The sequence below is a fragment of the Pteropus vampyrus genome, unplaced genomic scaffold, assembly GCF_000151845.1.
Source record: "Pteropus vampyrus isolate Shadow unplaced genomic scaffold, Pvam_2.0 Scaffold167, whole genome shotgun sequence".
NCBI classification, from domain to species: domain Eukaryota; kingdom Metazoa; phylum Chordata; class Mammalia; order Chiroptera; family Pteropodidae; genus Pteropus; species Pteropus vampyrus.
This window is the reverse complement of record NW_011888948.1, coordinates 422,095-441,217: the sequence shown is the minus strand read 5'-3', so window position 1 is coordinate 441,217 and position 19,123 is coordinate 422,095. Positions and strand designations below refer to the sequence as shown.

At 41.8% G+C, this 19,123-nt stretch overlaps 1 protein-coding gene across 3 annotated transcripts in view; it reads left to right on the top strand.

The window, feature by feature from the left end:
• The window catches only part of CAB39L (calcium binding protein 39 like), a 144,259-nt gene extending 130,552 nt beyond the window's left edge, over window positions 1-13,707 (top strand). For 2 of the 3 annotated variants that reach the window (XM_023536705.1, XM_023536704.1), the window contains exon 9: window positions 11,156-13,707. In XM_023536705.1, coding sequence (XP_023392473.1) covers window positions 11,156-11,335 — 180 coding nt within the window. In that variant the 3' untranslated portion in view covers window positions 11,336-13,707. The remainder of the gene's footprint in view (window positions 1-11,155) is intronic. The other variant, XR_002782820.1, reaches the window with a different exon arrangement.
• Window positions 13,708-19,123: the final 5,416 nt, after the last annotated feature.

Sequence of the window (19,123 nt, the reverse complement as noted above, 5' to 3'; positions counted from 1 at the left end):
TGCCTTAAGTGTTTCTTTGAATGTTAAATAAAGCAGTGAAGAAACGCTTGGGTGCTACTCACTTTTATTACTTATTCAGAAATATTTTTGTGAATGCATTTTGCTGTGGAAGAAAACTAGCCCCTATAATACCTGCTTTTTCTTTCTGATATTTTTTCTTTGATACAAGAGTAACAAAATTGCCTCCTAGAAACTTTAGACAATAGATTTTTTTTTTTTTAAGTAGGGTAGGTAGAAGAGAACTAATCTGTAATCTCATACTCCTAACCTAAATATTGTGAAGATTTTAGTACATTTTATTTTCCTGTGCACATGTTTGAAGGTTTTTTTTCTACAACTGTGTTCACATTGTATACAAAATTGATATCCTGATTTTATCACTTAATGCTATACCATGATCGAACACTAATTCATTGTTGTTATGTGTCATTTTTAGAACCATCATAATTTTATTGGCATCGTAGTTTATCATTGGGTATATTTACTCTAGTTTACTTAAATATTCCTGTCATTAATATTTAGGTTATTTCCATTTTTTCCTACTCTGAGTGATATTATAATGGACCATTTTATGTATCCAGCTATTTTTTTTACATGTTTAGGATTATTTTGGGGGGATAGGTATCTAGAGTAGAATTAAGGGTTTAGAGGTTTCCAGGCTTTTTTTAGTTTTTGTAACATATATTCAGTAATTTAATTAATAAGTCTATAAATGGAGACATGGCACTTTATAAGATAATGTAACTGTCGCTTTGAAAGGTAAAAAAATTTTAGTCTATCTTTCAGCCACCAAATCTTTATTTTCCAAAAACTAAAGCAGTTCAAATACCAAATTAATTTATAAATTCAATTTCCTTACATTCAGAATTCCGACAGGACTTTTCCTGGATCTGGACAAGCTAGTTCTAAGATTTGTATGGCAAAGCAATGGCCTTGAATTATCTATGGCAATTTTGAAGACGAACAGGTAGGGGAAACCTCCCTACTAGATATTAAAACTTATTATGGATTTGTAATAAATAAAAGCCATATTGTATTGGCACCAAGATAGATAAATAGAAAAAACAAAATAGAGTAGATGGCCCAGAAATAAACCTTCGCAAATATGAAACTTGGTATTTGATAGTGGGGAGATTATAAATCAGTGAAGAAAGGGTTAACTATTCAATAAATGGTTCTAAAGTAAAGGATTATCCATACAGAAAACCCTATCCTCCACTGTTCTCAGAAGTAAATTCTAGGTAAAGATCTATACTTGAAAAACAAAATTTTTTAACTTTTAGAAGAGAAAATAGGAGATTGTCTTTATGATGTTGAAATAGGAAGAATTTCTTTAAAAAATAAAAATCGTAAAACATAATAAAAATATTTATAAATTTGACCACATTAAAATTTAAAACTTCTGCTCAAAAAAGACATTATAAGCAAAGGGAAAGACAGGATAGAATATGACACATATAACTTACAAATCATTAAGAAAAAGACAAACAATTCAATAGAAAAATTGGCAAAGGATACAAGTTAGTAATTTACAGATGAGGACACCTGACTGACCAATAAGTAGGTGAAGATGCTGATCATCCTAGTAATCATGGAAATGGCCACTAAAATATCAATGAGATATCTCCTCACATTCTTCATATTGGCAAATGTGTAAGTCTGACAATATCAAATTTTGGTAAGGTTGGAGGGCTGTGGAACTCTCATACACTGTAAATTGGTACAACCACTTTGGAGAGCAATTTAACAAAATAGAGAATTGAAAGCATACTCTTCAACCCTGCAATCTCATTCTAGGTAATTTCTTGCACATGTGCATAGGGAATCATGTACAAAAATACATTTTGCAACATTATTTATAATGGTGTACAATGAGAGAAGAACATAAATGGACATCATAAGAAAACTGGAGGAATAAAAATTGTAATATAGTCATACAATTGCATATATTAATGAGTAAAATTAATAGAGTTATATGAATCAATGTGGCTAATCTCAGAGACACGGAGTGGGATAAACAAACATTAAAAGGATGTTATTTATTTAAAGTTTGAAAACCTGCAAAAACAACACTATATGTGGATTTATATGTGCAGTTTAGTCTAAAAACCTGCATAGGAATGATAGATACTTAATTCAGGATAGCAGTCACCTCAAGGGAGGGGTAGGGAAGAGAATGGTATTATGAAGAAGTGTCCAATAGCCTCTAATTACATCTGTAGTATTTTATTTAAAAAAATCTTAAGGCAGGTATGGCAAAAATGTTAAATTTTGATAGAGCCGATGCTGGAAACATGAAGTCTGATATGTTATTCTTGTACTCTTCTCTGTGTTAGAATTATTTCACAAAAAATAAACACCAATTGGATGAAGCAAAAATAGACTGCTCTAGGACTAGAAAATGCCTATGTAGTATAAAATGATAGATCCTCGCAAGACCCTTTTGATTGATGAAATTATAGAGGGCTGTGTGTCATGTCATTCAGATCCCATAGAATTTAAATATTTATCCTAGATGAGAATAAGCTTTATATGATTTTGTTCAAAATACAATATTATAGAAGGATTCAGTAGGTGGAAAATAGAAATAACCTGCTTCTGTCCCCTGAGAAGATCAAAATTTGGATCATCTAATCATTGGACAGAGTAGGTACATTTAAAAATAGCTGACCACTTGTTTACTTGTACGTGTGTATAAACTGTTCCCCAACTATGTTTCTTCCACTGAAGTACAAACTGAATTGTTTACTTGCCAAAAATAATTTTTTGTTATTTAGAAAAAGTAACAGCCAAATCGTAGGGTTTTTTTTTTTCACAGTTCTTTATTAATAGTTCCCCCCCACCAAAGCACCTTCTATAAGGTGCAGAAAATGTGGAACACGTTACTGAAAATGTCTTTGCCACCAGATCATTAGTGTCTCATTCCCGTTAGCTTGCTGATAAGGTCAAGGACTGGAATGAGATGCTGTTTCACGTGCTTTCTTCTATTGATGAGCCAGGGTGCTGTGGTGGGAAAGAACTGAACAGAAATCAGGGGACCTGGGCCTTTGTTCTGGCTCGGTTGCCAGCAGTGACTTTGGGCGAATCCGTCTGGATCTATTTCCTCACTTGCAAAATGAGTAACATTAAAGTCTAAGGTCTAGTTCTAAGATACTAGGTTCAGAGGACTTTTGTCTCTGTCATCCTGGCTCTCCCAGAGATGTGCCTAGGTGAATGTAGGAATCAGCTGTGGCCTGATCTCCTTTTCCCTTCCCTGTTAACCTCCTAATAGCAGAGGACAAGTTGCCACTTCCACCAAACCATGTAGGGGGTGGGGCAGTCTGAGCCTTTGGCTCACCTCCTCAGAGCTGCTGGAACTTGGGGACATCCAATGCCAGAATCGGTCCTAAGCGTATTACTCTGTCGCTCAGAGCCTAGCAGTTGGCCACAATAGCCATTGCCATGAAAACAAGAAGCTCCACCCTCCCTTATTCCAAAATTCAAAGGCCAACTTGACAATTCACCTAAAAAAAAAAAAAAGTATATGGAACCAGAAACATCCTAGTTGATAATAATTTCCAGTGATCTTATGGAAGAAAATGTAGAATTACACATTAATTTGGTGAATGCCTAACCATAAGTTGCCCACTTCCTTATGGACCCATTTTTTTAGCAAGCCAGCTACTTCAGTCACAGTGTACCAAATCTAAGTCTACTAATGGATAAGCGATTGAGACCAAGTAAATTTAGGAATCAGCTGTGAGCTGATTTAATAATAATTTTTCTAAAAATTTTTAACAATACAGTGAAAAGTGTTTATATCAACTTCGTGTTTTAATAACTACTTTTAAATAGTGTCAGAATATTCTAAATATTGTATCATTCATATTTGTGTGCATTTGGGATGGTGAACCTTTAGAATATAAAGATCTTATTTTACACTTGCACGAAATGGAATTTTGTACTGAGTAACTTCCATGTCGCTATAACAGGAGCCCCACTTTCAAATCCGTGTACAAAGCAGTCCAGGCGTTCAGCATGCCTCACAGACCATCAGGTTAGCGAAGCTGGAGACTGGCCTTCTGATACTGGGCCTAGTGCAAACCCTCTTGGCAAAATGGAACGTGAATGAAATGACTGAGTATGTGTGTAAGATATACATTTTTTATCTTTCATAAAAAACAATCAGGCTTAAAACAGAGAGCAAAATATTCTTAGTTTTCCTTTCTCCATAAGTCACGTTTCTGAGACATGTTGTATAAAGTAAGGGATGCAGATGATAAAACTGAATTCTAAAAGGGAAAGCCAAGTTGTTTTATTTTTGTGATTTGTTTGGGTGGTTTGAAAAAAGTATTTTAAAAATGAATACAGCAGAGAGAGAACCAAGAAACTCTCTAAGCTGGACGTAATAATCAAAAGATTTGGTTCTGCACAACTTGGCCTGGAAGCCCATTCCTTAGGGAGTGGCGCATCTCTAGCCTTGACCTTCAGTGCCTGGCGCCCAACAGAGGTCATGCGGCATTGCTTTAGCTGCCTCTAAGCAGCAACTGCCTTTCGAGGCAGCAGAGTTCAGGAGCCATGAAAAATAAAAATAAGAAAAATTTTAATCTTGAAAATGAATTTAACGTTTGTTAGGTTTATTGTACAGTATAGATTCAATGGAGTTAATCCAACAATGCCTGACTGCAAATTCCACTACATTTTACATTTATTTTGGATTGAAACAGAGAAGCTTAGTTTGTCCAATGTGTTTCATCTTTTTTTTTTTTTAGAAAGACTGTTATGAGTTATTTATGTAGTTACCACAAAATGCCAGACAATTTCTAGCTAAAACTTCACAGCAACTTCCTTATAAACAAATGGTAACAGGAGCCATGCATCTGGCTCCAGAATATGATTTCCTAACACACTGACAGGCGTCATGTGAACATCAGGCCTTCTGTGTAATGAGCCTGGGCACTTTTTTTTTTATAAGTGACAGTTTTAGTTTATTGTAGTAAAATGAATAACCCAAAATTTACTATTTTAAAGTGTACAATTCAGTGACATTTAGTATATTTACAGAGTTATACAACTATCACCACTATCTAGTTAGAACATTTTCATCACCCCACAGGAAACCCTGAACGCCTTAAACAATTATTCATTTTTCCTTACCCTCAGCCCCTGGCAACCACTAATCTGTCTTCAGTCTGTGGATTGGCCTGTTCTAGATATTTTATATAAATGGAATTATACAAAATATATGGTCTCGTGTGCCTGGTTTCTTTCGTTAGCATAATGTTTTCAAAGTTCATCTATGTCGTAGCATCTGTACTTCATTCCTTTTTGTGGCCAAATACTATTCCATTGTGTGGCTATATCATAATTTGTTTGCCCATTCATCAGTTGATGGATTTTTGGTTATTGAGAATAGTGCTGCTATGAACATTCATGTACAAGTTTTCGTTTGAACAAATTCTTCAATTCATTTGATGTGTACCTGGGAATGGAGTTGCTCAGTCTTATGGTAATTTAGTAACTTACTGAGATACTGCCAAACAGTATCTTCCCCGCTGCCCCCAACATTCCCACCAACAATGTTCAGGGTTCCAATTTCTCCCTTTCCTCACCAACATTTGTTCATTATCATTATTTAAAATTGTAGCTGGCCTAGTGGATTTGAAGTGATATCTCATGGTTTTGATTTGCATTTCACTAATGACTAGTGATGTTGAGCATTTTTTCATGTGCTTATTGGCCATTCGTGTATCTTTCTTCAGTAAGATGTCTACTTAAATCCTTTGCCCCTTTTTATTTTATTTTTTAAATAATTTTTTATTTTTCAAACACAGTTGGCATACAATTGGCAAATTGATATTATATTAGTTTCAGGTGTACAACATAGTGATTAGACATTTATATAACTTATGATTGCTCCATTAAATCTAGCACCCATCTGACACCATACATAGTTATTATATTATTGACTATATTCCTTATGCTATACTTTACATCTACATGACTATTTTGTAACTACCAATTTGTACTTCTTAATCCCTTCCCTGTTTTCACCTACCCCTGAAACCCCCTCCCATCTGGCAGCCATCAAAATGTTCTCTGTATCTATGAGTTTGTTTCTGTTTTGTGTCTTTGTTTATTTTGTTCTTTAGATTCCACTTGTAAGTGAAATCATATGACATTTGTCTTTCTACGTGTGACTTACTCCACTCAGCACAATACCCTCTAGGTCCATCCATATTGTTGCAGATGGCAAGATTTCATTCTTTTTTATGGCTGAGTAATATTCCATTGTATGTATGTATCACCTTTTTTTATCTGTTCATCCACTAATGGACACCCAGGTTGCCTCCATATCTTGGCTATTGTAAATAATGCTGTAGCGAACATATGGATTCATATGTCCCTTCGAAGTAGTGTTTTGGGTTTGTTCAGATAAATAACCAGAAGTGGGATTATTGGGCCTTTCTTTGTCTCTTGTTATAGCCTTTGTTTTAAAGTATATTTTGTCTGGTATAGTATTGCTACCCCAGCTTTGTTTGTTTGTTTCCAGTTTTATGAAATATCTTTTTCCATACCTCTACTTTTCAGTCTGTGTGTGTGTCTTCTGATCTGCACTAAGTCTCTTGTAGGCAGCATATGTAAGGGTCTTGTTTTCTTATCTATTCAGCCACTCTATCTTTTGATTGGAGCATTTAATGCATTTATATTTGCAATAATTGTTGATAGATATGTGGTTATTGCTGTTTTATTATTTATAATTTTTATCTTTTTTTCCTCCTTCTTCTTAAAGAAGTCCCTCTAATATTTCTTGCAATATTGGTTTGGTGGTGATGAACTCCTTTAGCTTCTTGTCTGGGAGGCTCTTTTTCTGTCCTTCAATTCTAAATAATAGCTTTGCTGGGTAGAGTAATCGTGGTTGTAGGTCCTTGCTTTTTCATCAATTTGAATATTTCATGCCAATGCCATCTGGCTTGTAAGATTTCTGTTGATAAATCAGCTGCCAGTCTTATGGATGCTCCCTTGTTGGTAAGTAATTGCTTTTCTCTTGCTGCTTTTAAGATTCCCTCTTTGTCTTTAACCTTTGGCATTTTAATGATGATGTGTCTTGGTGTGGGCCTCTTTGGGTTGATCTTGTTTGGAACTCTGCACTTCCTGGGCTTGTATGTCTATTTCCTTCACCAGGTTAGGGAAGTTTTCTGTCGTTATTTATTCAAATAAGTTTTCAATTTCCTGCTCACCCTCTTCTTCTTCTGGGTGTGAATGTTGGTATGTTTAATGTTGCCCCAGAGACCCCTTAAACTATCCTCATTTCTTTTTTCTTGTTGCTGTTCAGATTGAGTGTTTTCTGCTATCTTGTCTTCCAAATTGCTGATTTGATCTTCTGTGTCATCTAATCTATTTTTGATTCCTCTTAAGGTATTCTTCATTTCAGTTTTGTATTCTTCATTTCCAACTGGTTCTTTTTTATATTTTCTAGCTCTGTTTTTATGTTTTCTATTTCTTTGTTAAAGTTTTCAGAGTTTATCTACTTTAAGTTCATTGAGCATTCTTATAAATAGTATTTTGGACTTTGCATCTGGTAGATTGCTTGTTTTCATTTTGTTTATTTCTTTTTCTGGAGATTTGTTCTGTTCTTTCATTTGGGACATGATTCTTTGTCTCTCCATTTTGGCTGCCCCCCTGTGTTTGTTTCTATGTAATAGATAGGGCTGCTGTCTCCTGGTCTTAGTAGAGTGGCATTATATAGTAAGCGTGCTGTGAGGCCCAGTGGTACAGTCTCTACTGATCACCTGAGCCAGGTGCTCCAAGTATGTCCCATGTATGGGTTGTGTGTGCCCTCCTGTTGTAGTTGAACCTTGGTTGCTGTTTGCACATAAGTGTGATGGACTGATCCTTGGACCTATAGGTCGTAAGGACTAACCAGTGAGGGACTGACCCTACAGAGCAGGATTTGCTTTAGCAAAACTCTGATACCTATCCAGTCTGCCCTTTGAGTGTGTGGTTCTCAGATGCAGCCCTTTAGGGAGCTCCAGCTCTAAAGCTGGCCACTAGGTGTGCCAGCCCTGGGGCATCCTGGGAAGGGCCCCATTGCAACCCAAGTTTAGCCGCAGTCTGTGCCCTTCCCAGAACCACCTTGCTTGAGCCACCAAGCAATCTGCAGATACCGTTACCTCCTTTTTAAAAGGGTTGTTTGTATTTTTGTTTTTGAGTTATAGGAGTTCTTTATGTATTCTGGATTATAGACACCTATCATATTTATGCTTTATTAATATTTTCTCCCATTCTGTGTGTTGTCTTTTTACTCTCTTGATAGTGTCCTTTGACACACAAAAGTTGTGCTTTTTTTTTTTTAAGAGATAACGGTATATTTTAATTTGTAGAATCAAGAATCATTTGTTCTTGAGTACAGTGTTCAACAAACAAACTACACTCACCTATTGGTACAGAAATGGCACCCTGCCACTTCCCTGGGGAATTAATCCAGACAGATTTATTCCTGAGCAACTCATTAGCTATGTGTCTGCCAGCAGTCGCCCTCTCTCCCTTATTACAGTGATATGTAAACACTCTCTCTTATGCAGAATAACGGAAATGCAGTCTTTCATTGAACTGACTAGCCATATACAGTGCAGCCCCATTGATTTGTCTATGGATTTGATATAGTCTGAACTCCAGGTTGAGACCTCACATCATTTAACCTTCTGATGACCGCAAAGACCCTTTAGAATCCAGCAGTAATACACAAAAGTTTTGACCTTTGATGTTTAGTTTATCTATTTTTTCTTTAGTTGATTTTGCTTTTGGTCATAGCTAAAAAACATTGCCAAGTCCAAGGTCATGAAGTTGCACCCCTATATTTTCCTCTAAAAGTTTTCTTAGCTCTTATATTGAGGTCTTTGACCAATTTTGAGTTAATTTTTATTTATGGTATGAGGTTAGGGCTCAACTTTATTCTTTTGCATTTGGATATCGAGTTATCCCATGTTGAGTTTTTCTTTTTTTATCATGAAAAGGTGTTGGATTTTGTCAAGTAATTTTTCTGCATCAAGTGAAATGATCGTGCGGTTTCTTTCACTGTACTAATGTGGTGCGTTAGTTTCCTATAGCAAAGTACCATAGACTGAGTGGCTTAAAACAATGGAAAGTTATTTTCTCAAAGTTTTGAGACTAGAAGTCCAAGATCAAGGTGTCAGCAGGATTGGTTCCTTTTGGAGGCTTTTAGGGAGAATCCGTTCTGTGCCTCTCCTGGCTTCTGCTGGTTGCCAGCAATCCTTGGCATTCCTGGCTTTATAGCTGCATAACTCCAATCTCTGTCTCCATCTCCACATGGCATGTTCCTCTGTGTATCCCTGTGTGTCTCTGTGTCCCAAATATCTCTCTTCTAATAAGGATACTAGTCATTGGATTAGGGCGCATCCTAGCCCAGTATGACCTCATCTTAATTTGATCGCATCCCTATTTCCAAATGAGATCCCATTCGTAAGTACTGAGGGTTAGGACTTGGACATGCATCCTTTGAAGGGACACAGTTCACCCCAGTACATGTGGTGTAGTACATTGACTTTATTATGTTGAGCCACCCTTGTGTTTCTGGAATAAATCCTACCTGGCCATGGCATATAATCCTTTTAATATGATGCTGGACTTAGTTTGCTTGAATTTCGTTGAGGATTTTTGCATCTTTATTCATAAAGGAAATTGGTCTGTAGTTTTCTTGTGATATCTTTGTCTGGCTTTGGTATCAAGGTAATACTATAACTCATAAGAGGTAATACTATAACTCATAAGGTAATACTATAACTCATTATAGTATTGTAACTCTTTTTTATATTTTGGAAGAATTGAAGTAGTTGGTGTTAATTCTTTAAAAGTTTGCAGAATTTACCAGTGAAGTCATCTGGCCCTAGGCTTTTCTTTGTTGAGAGGTTTTTGATTACTGATTCATTCTCCTTATAGAAAAAATTTTTAAAGATTATAAGAGAACACTATGAATTATTATTCATCAACAAATTAGATAACCTATAACAAATGTGAAAGGGGAATTACTGATGAAATGGGCAAATCCTTAGGAACACACAAACTACCAAACTGACTCAAGAAGAAATAGAAAATCTGATTCATAGACTAGCTCTCTTGTCACCTGCACCATGAGCCCTTCTGTTCCAAAAGCAGAATCTAATATAATCTCCATCTCCTTTGAACTTCTGCAGCCTCTTATTTCTTCCTTATAGGTTCCTAACATCCTTTTGTAGTTTTCTCCATCCCCATATTTGCTGAGTTGGGGGAACCTTTAGGGCTCAACTTTGTAGCCCCCACTGTTCCATAACCGATCCTTCTTCCTAGTATGTTCAGAGTAGAGTCGTGCACTGTTGAGGTACAGAATGTGGAGGCTGTGGGCAGAGGGGCTGGTGGTGCAACACTCAGACCTTTTAGAGTCAGGAGCACAGAACATGCAACCAGAGAGCTATATGGGAGTCAGTACTTTTGTGGGTATTCTGGTCCTGTAATCATACATATAGCATATAGCATCTAACTAGGAAGCATGTCCATTGCAAAACATCATGCCAATCAGTATTAAAGTTTTGAGTGATTGTGTCCTATGATTATAGTTGTCTCTGTCTTTTATAGTAGAGCTGAGCTATTAGTCCAGTATTATGATTTCAACCTGGAGCACACATAAGAGCTTTATCAAAATACAAAATGCCAGACCCCCAGCCCAGATCTGCTGAACTGGAATCTCTGGGAGGTGGGGCCTGGGCAATTGTAAATGTTAAAACTCCATATACATAAGAAAACAGTAACACTGGTGACCTCCAGGGAGGGAAGGTAAGAGGGAGACTTTTCACCTTTGTCCTTTTTGAATTTTGAGCCAGATGAATATATTAAATATATTATACGTTGAATACATTACATTAAATATATATCGAATATATTGTATTCAATATGTAATTATATATTTAATTATAACTTAAAATATATAATTATACAATTTTAAATATATTAAATATATGTATATAGAATATATAGAAAACAAATGTGAAAGGGGAATAAGGAAGTTTGATCTAGGCTTTCTATGTTCTGCTAACACAGGTACCATGTAAAACACAAGTGGGATCCGCATCGTCCCTGGTGTGCGTTCTTTGTCCTCTATGTTTGTCTCTTTATGTTTCAGGTGTTTGTGGCCAGTCCTCACAAAACGCAGCCTATCGTGGAGATTCTATTAAAAAATCAACCCAAGCTCATTGAGTTTCTGAGCAGCTTCCAAAAAGAAAGGACGGACGACGAGCAGTTCACTGACGAGAAGAACTACTTGATAAAACAGATTCGAGACTTGAAGAAAACAGCCCCTTGAAGTCTCAGCGTTTCCTGCCACAGTCACTTCCTCATTTGTTCAGTTTGTACAAAGTGTCATTTCAAAAAGTAATCATTCTTGGCAAGGCTTTTGAGGTGCCTGTTTTTTCTCAATTCATTGTTCGGGGTAGATAGAATATAAACATTTGAATGAAAAAGAATTAACCTAGAATAATATATTCATTTTAATCAAGTCTGTGATTATTTATGAGAAATCAGACCCATTGTATTAGGCATTGATAACAGCGATTTTAACCCTTTTTTGGTGACAGGCGGCAGGGCCGTGTGCTTGCAGACCTGAGCCCTCAGTCGCTGTGAGCCGGCAAGGAAGAGCCCAAATGATGGGCATCACTGAGTCCTCAAAGAGGATTCAGTTCACAGAGAAGAGCTGGGCATGGGACCAGAGGCATAAGACAGTTTCACCTATTTGCACTTGGATAAACACATTTCTTAAGGCGCTGAAAGATCTGAAACGATATGATCCATGTTTTTAGTCATTATGTATTCTTGTTCCCGGCCCGTGTCTTTTGACAGTAGTTCATGGTTCCTGACTTCCTGGGGAATCGGGGTCCACTTCCCTGCCCAGCCCTCCTTGCTGCTCACTTGTCCCACGTTCCATCCTCAGCACGCCTGGCTCCTGGCACACCCCGACTCCATCCTGCGGTGGGGGTGGGGGGTGCTAGCGTGGAGCCAGTGAAGTACAGATAGGGTGGGTTAGCAAGAGGCACAGGCTGAGGGGACCCATGTGGTGTAACCCGCTCACTTGAGAACTTGGAACAGATAGTTGAGAACCACAGCTCTAGCTCTGGTCACCACTGTTTCACACTGACTTCTGTCGCATTTGTGAATGCGTGGAGTGTTTCATCCGTAATTCTTACGATGGGAAAAATGTTTTGTGGTTAAGGTGTGTTTTAGATTAGGAATCATTGCATTGTGATGCCTAGTGTGTACAAAACCATGTGTCCAGAGGGTTGCACAAATCTTTATACCACTTTTATGTAATAAGGGAACATTGCCATTGGGAGGGCAAATGATTAAATGCATGGAACAATTCTCAGATGACTAAACAAAATTTTTTCAGTTTATTTTCTAATAATCTATCACTCTAATTTCCCATCAAAGTCTTCAGTGAGAAGGTAGAAAACCTGTAAAATGTTGGTCCCAAATACTCTCTTGCATACTAGGATGATTAAGGATTTCATTTGTGTTTTTTAAAAAAGGCATGGAACCAAAAAAAAAGTCATGGTTTGTTTTCAGACCTCAAGTATATAAAATGAAAATTTAAAGCTATATTTACAAGACATTAAAGGAACAATCATTAACCTGTATTCTTTTCATAATTCTGTTTCTAAATCATGACTTATTGCCTTTTGTAGGAGCCTTGACTTAACAATATTGGGTGCCGTATTCTCCACCCAGAGAGGGGGCGACCCCTCTCTAGGGGTCCTGCTCCAGGGTCAGCGCCCTCTGTACATTTTGCATCTGAAGAATTATCTGGCAGGGTTTCACCCATCTTGGCTGGGGCGCAGGTTCATGTTCTTCTGTGCCCAGCGTGGAATCCTGAAGCATATGGCGTGGGACCCGCGGGACCTTCTACATCAGCTCTAGCCGTGGCCAGCAGGGGAGGGTCAGCCAGCAGCCTGTCTGACGACCTTCATTTCTTAGTCACTGAAGTCTGACCACTTTTATGACATTCCCAGACAGTCCGAAGTCCTTTAGAATTTGATTTTCTTGTTTTGCTTATTTGGTTAAAAGAGATGAATGTAAAAAAAAAAAAAAAGGGCACAATAACCATTGTAAATGTATTTAGTTGCTTAAATACTGTCCCACAACATTATGGGACATGTGTTTTCAATTGAAAAGCAAGGTCTTGACATAACCTTTCAAAGTCCTTCAGAATTTGATTTTCTGGTTTTGCTTATTTGGTTAAAAGAGATGAATGTAAAAAAAAAAAAGGGCACAATAACCATTGTAAATGTATTTAGTTGCTTAAATACTGTCCCACAACATTATGGGACATGTGTTTTCAATTGAAAAGCAAGGTCTTGACATAACCTTTTTTGATAAATATATGTTATTTCTCCCGGGCTTAAATTAGCTCTTTGCTAGCAACCCCTCATCCTAGTTTAGTACCTGTCAAACAAAACTAGAGTCTTAAGAGGGAATAAATGAAGTGGCTGGGTTTTTGCTGTAATACAAATTTGTAAATTATTTACGTGAAAAAGGAAGCCAAAAGCTCACAGTCAAAATATGTTTGCACAAAATTCACTGTAAATATTGTGAGAATTGAATTTTGAAAAGGTCATATTTAATAAGCTATTTCAAAAGCACACATTTAAAATAAAGACTGATCAAATAAAAAGGTGCCACATACTCCGTGGTTTGTCTCATTCCTCTACATGTCCCGCGTCTGTGTTCTTGCCACCGCCCCAAACGGGGGAAGTGCAGGCGGAGCACAGGCAGCCTCTCGGTGGGTGTTCAGGCTGCCCGAAGCCCCGCACCGTCCTCTGCGTGCTCCCCTGTCAACACTGTCCTTAGACGCAACTGCCATTGACGGAGCACCGCCTGCCAGGCACTGAACGTACACATCTCGTTATCAGTGCCTCGCAACAGCCAGAGTCCATTCCCATTTTATATTTGAGGAAACTGAGGCTGTGAGCAGCTTAATAATCCCAGACAGCATGGGCTAGACCTGGGACACAAACCCACAGTGGCCTGAACCCAAACCCCTACTCTTCTTCCCTCTTTCTTCCTCAAACAAGGAAAGTCTAGGGTGTCAGAAACTGCTTTATGCCCCCTCCCCCACTGCAGCCAGGGAGGCTTCTAGGGGTAGAGCGAAGCCAGCAGAGGTTGGGACCATAATGTTCTTGGACGAAGCTCTCGGCTAAAGCCAGGCATATGCACAAAGGTTAGGATTATCCTTGGAGAAAAGGCCGAGTGGCACGCAGCCCTGTCCAACTGTTCTTGACTGCCAGCCTCCGTGGGTTCAAAGCCTCTGTCACTAACCCAACTGGTTTGTCTGTTTGGAACACAACTGCTCTGAGCCAGTGTGCAGTCTGGAAATTTCACAAGGCCCACAAGTGATTGTTAATAATGTGAAGGAAAATGAAATAGAAAAATTACTAGAATTTTTAAATATGAAAAGATAGTTGTTTCAAAATAGATCTTTACAGATCTTTCAAGTCTACTATATTAAAGGAAGTTAAGATTTTTGTATTTCTTGCTATTTTATCCAAAAGACCAATGTACATGTGGCATGAATAATCACCATCTTTTCATCCATGTCCTTTCGGGAAGGTTTTGGATATTGTGATGAGGGCCTGTAGTTAGATAAAGGCCTGAAATATACAAAGAGGCCTTGGAAAGCTAGACTCGTTCTGAAGAAGACTGAAAAGATTAAAGATGGACGTGAACAAAACAATTTTATTTTGAAATACGGGAGGTACTGTTTTGTAACTGCCGTAATGAGAGCAAAGTAAAGCAGAACGATAATCCTGGCCTGCACTAGGCCTCCACAGACACCTTATTCAATTGTGCCAGTCTCTACTACAGAGGAGAACATTCAATCAAAAAGGGTGAGTAACTTGCTCCAGACCAGCTGGCAGCAGAGGCAAGATTTAGGGCCAGATCTGGCCCCAAAAGCTGGATCTTTGCAAACCAGGCTGAGTGTCCAGGCCACCTCCCACCAGGCCTGCTCTCCACCCTGCAGGCAGACACTTCATTCATCATGGCCGCCAAGGAACAAAGGGAATCCTGGAATCCAGGGCTAAAGGGTAACTCAATGCGAAGAGTTCAAAAGCTCCATTCACTTAAGGGAGGTAAGTTTACTTCACTGGGTTGGCTGATGTTTGGAAGATCAAATGAGACCTAGGTGTAAGATAGGGAATCAGCCTTGAATCTCTCTGTCACTTGGAGCAATCCCTTAAATATACAGATATTATTTCGAATCGCAGTTCTACACCTGCTTTTGTTTCCTCGGCTTGCCTTTTCCGTTGGACATCATAGTAGCTTAGACCTGCTGACAGGAGCAGCTGCTGCCTCGCCAGCCATTCCTGCATTTCACGTTCCTCGGTGGCCCGGCACCACCGGGTTACGGTGAGGCAGACATTCCGATGGAAGGCCCTCCAACTCCTGTGGGCATCGCCTGTCCCTCATCACTGCCTCCCAGGGAAGCGGGTGTACAATCACCAATACCCTCAAATAAGTTACAAAACCACTCAAAAAGTCACGACTCCTTTACCGTCAGTTCCATATTGATCGTACTTTAATCACTGCACTGTCAGCCATTATGTTACTTTAAAAAGCTGTGAACGTAGGGGCTCTTTGAGAGAACATGTAATACATATTAATTTATCCTTCAAGGAAGGTTGGAAAAAATGAGTTCCCTTAGTTTCAGTTCTTCTGAAATTTAAAGCCTAAACCAATCAAAATATTTATTTATTTATTCAAATGCTTCTTTCTTCACTTAATTCAAAATCCAGTGAACTCGTTCTCTTTGGCCTTGAGGGGCTGTCCGGGGACCAGAACCACGGAGTGACACACCAGGCTTACCGGAGGGATGAGAGCTGGGTAAGCGGCCTTTATAAGCGCATCCCTCTAGGCTGGGCACCGGGCCTGTGTCCGCAGCGAAGGGAATCTGGTCTTGCAGTGGGGGCCCAGGAGGAAGAGCTGGTCTGCATCCCACACCGCCCCGCCTCCCAGCCCTACCTTCTGGGTGTGTCCTGCTGGGCAGCGCCCCAGGCCCAGCCCGGGTTAGCAGAAGCTGAAGGAGGAGGTGCAGGTGGTCCCCCACTCCTGTAGGGTGAGCCAGCAGGTCTGCGGCTACCCGTGCACCGACCTTTCCAGTGCAAATGTGGCTGCCACCTCATTTCCCCTCAACTCTGACAGCTCTCTTGAGACCAGCCCAATTTCATTAATTCCAGAAACGTGTTCCAGCTCAGCTACATCCACACATCACAAAGTCACCATTTCTGTTCTGAGGGCCCTGTGTCCACAGCCTCTTTATGTCCTCGCCCTCTCGAAGACCTCTGTTTTTCACTCTAAAATGACACGAGGGCTTTGTGTGAAATCGATGCAACCGTGGGGACTTTGGGCACCGCCACGCCTGGACGTAATCCCAGCGCCACTGAGCTTCCGTTTCCTGCTGGGAGAAGGAGGCGAAAAGAGGATGCGCGTCACAGGGTGGGCGTGGGAATCAGCGAGTTACAGCACGTGACTTGCGGGCTCGGGAGAGGCGCCCGCGTTGCCCTCTCGGCACCCCGTGGGCCCGCCGCAGGGGGAGGAGGAGGTGGGAGGAGGAGGCGGGGGAGGAGGCGGGAGGAGGAGGGGGAGGAGCACGTCCACTGCAGTGCGGGATCCAGGAGGAAGAGCCACGGGGCGCGAAGCTCAGCGCGGTCAGAGACGCGCGGGGCGCGAGCCCATGTGGGCCTGTGGACACCGGAGGAGGCTGGGAGCCGGGCCTTGGGTGCTGGCCTAAGGGTTAACGCCGTGACTCGGCAGCTGGTCTTTAAGCAGCAAGCGCTGTGCGAACCTCCACGTCTGAGCCGAGCAAGGAGGCTCTGCACGGGCGGCGCTGGGCAGGGGCACCAGACGGCCAGACCCGCCAAGAACAGCTCCTGCTAACTGAGTCTTGCTCGGGCGGGCCCTGCTCTGGCTGCTTCACAGGCACTAAGCTCGCTCAGTCCTCAGAGCCATCCTAGGAGGCGGGTACTCTCATTACCCCGATTCTACCGACGTGAAGCCTGAGGCCCAGGATTATCCAGAGAGCACGCGGTGGAGCATGATTTCGACCCAGGGCCCAGAGGCAGGAGCTGTAGAACGTGGAGAAATTTAGGGCTTGGCACTGACCGGGCTTAGTTCTACACCATTTCTAGAAGACAAGGGCGGGGAAGAGGGTACCTCGGAGGCATGTGTCTGGTGACATGCTCGGCCACGACGGGACTTAGGTCGTGGAGCAGTCACAAGAGAGATGCTGAGCTCAGCGCTGGACCAGTCAGGTATCCAGCGCCTGAGACACAAGAATCGGAGCTCGAGAAAGGCGTGGGCCAGAGGCGCTGATTTGGGGGATCGCTGAGATTTGGGGGCAACCGAAGCCTGAGTGAGGAGGAAGCCATTCATTCATTACTCGCTGCAGTGCAAGTGTTGGAATCCACCTATCCTTTTCCTGTTTTCCTTGTATTTTTACCTTTTCCGCAGCTGCCTCCTCCTTGAAGACTGTCTCCTCACCTCCCAGGGGAGGCTCAGGAGGAAACCGCGGTCCTTCCCTGTGGCCTCATCCTCCTGCTCAGTCAGGAGTGAGGGCTGCGGGGCTGCAGGAAGTCGAGCCGCGCCTCCCGCCAGCCCCTCGGTCCTCCGTCCCCGACAGCCATCAGGTTCTTCCTCGGTCTCCACCAGGCCTGGACGTGGCAACACCGATCTGAGTCTTCGTCTGAGCCAGTTAGCTACGTTGGCCAGAGCTGGTCATTGAAAGGTTTGGTATCCCCATTTCCCCAAAGACCACGCTGTCACACCATTTTTAAAAGTGCCATTGGGACAAAGGGCGACTGACCGCTCAGCCAGGGCCTTGTTGTTTCCACAGACCCTGTTCTCCGGAGGACCTGACCGAGACCCTAGCTTCTGGAACAGAGGCGAGGCCCTAACTGCAGCCTGTTGTTCCTGCTGCAGAGGAAGAAGCCTCTGCCATTTTCTGGGCACTGAACGTGACACTCACGTGGCCATGACCTGCCTGACCGTATGAATGAGACTCTGTGCTGGGAGGGAGGAGGAGGGCGTGCCCGCAGCTGCTGGGCAGGTCTGGCAGCACCAGGCTGCCTTTCACCTTGACAAGGGACCATTTCCAAGCAGAGTGGTTTTTTTCCAGCTGTCATTTTGCTGAGTTTGTCTGGATCCAGGTGTAGCCAGGAAACACAGAGGAGAGGGCCAGGGCAAGGAGTGGGGCAGGGTCTTGCTCACCATCACTAACAGGAAAGGCTCAGAATGTGGCCCTGGCTTCATGGTCAGCTGGGGTCTGAGCTGCCTGTGGAAAGGCAGTGATGAGCTTGCAGGCCACCTCACTGGAGACAATCCCCTGGTGTCCCTGCAGTTCCAGCTCCTTCCCATGCTAGATGTGCCCACTCCTCAGAGCTCCTCTCTGTGGCCTCCCCTCACCCCAGGAGGTGAGTCTATGAGTCATTCACCACAGAACAACTCACAGAATGGCGGCTGCCCAGGCTACCCGGGTTCCCAGGCTGCCCAAGGCCACTGGCTGAGTTGCTCAGGAAGGTGTAGAGTGCTGCCTCACCAAACGCAGCCCTCTCCTCTGTCAGCCCTTCCCTCCCTCCAACTCCAGAACAGGAGACTGACTACCGCCAGCGAGCCATGCCCTGCCCTAAACTGGGGGCGGCAAGGTTGGGTCTTGACCTCATCCAGGGCTGCATGTGAGGGTCCAAAAGGCTGCAGACCACCAGACAAAACCCAGAGCCAGCCAATACCCCGGATCCACAGCTTCTGCTTCCAGTCTGCAAGAATTTCCCCTCATCTCTTCAGAGGAGGCTGACTCACCCAGACCAGTTCCCAGGTCCCTGGGAAGAGGCTCAGGTCTCTTTGAGGTCAAGGGAAGAGGAAGGCAAACCTGGTACACTGGGTTCACTCCATGTCCTGAGATGGGCAAATAGGGGCTCATCCCTCTGCTGCCCCCAGCTTGGCACAGGAAGGGAAGTACATTTTGCCCTTAGAGGCATATGTGGTCCTAGGATCCTGTTAGCACGCTCCTGCTCAGAAGCTTAATCTTCATCTTTCAAGACCATGCTAC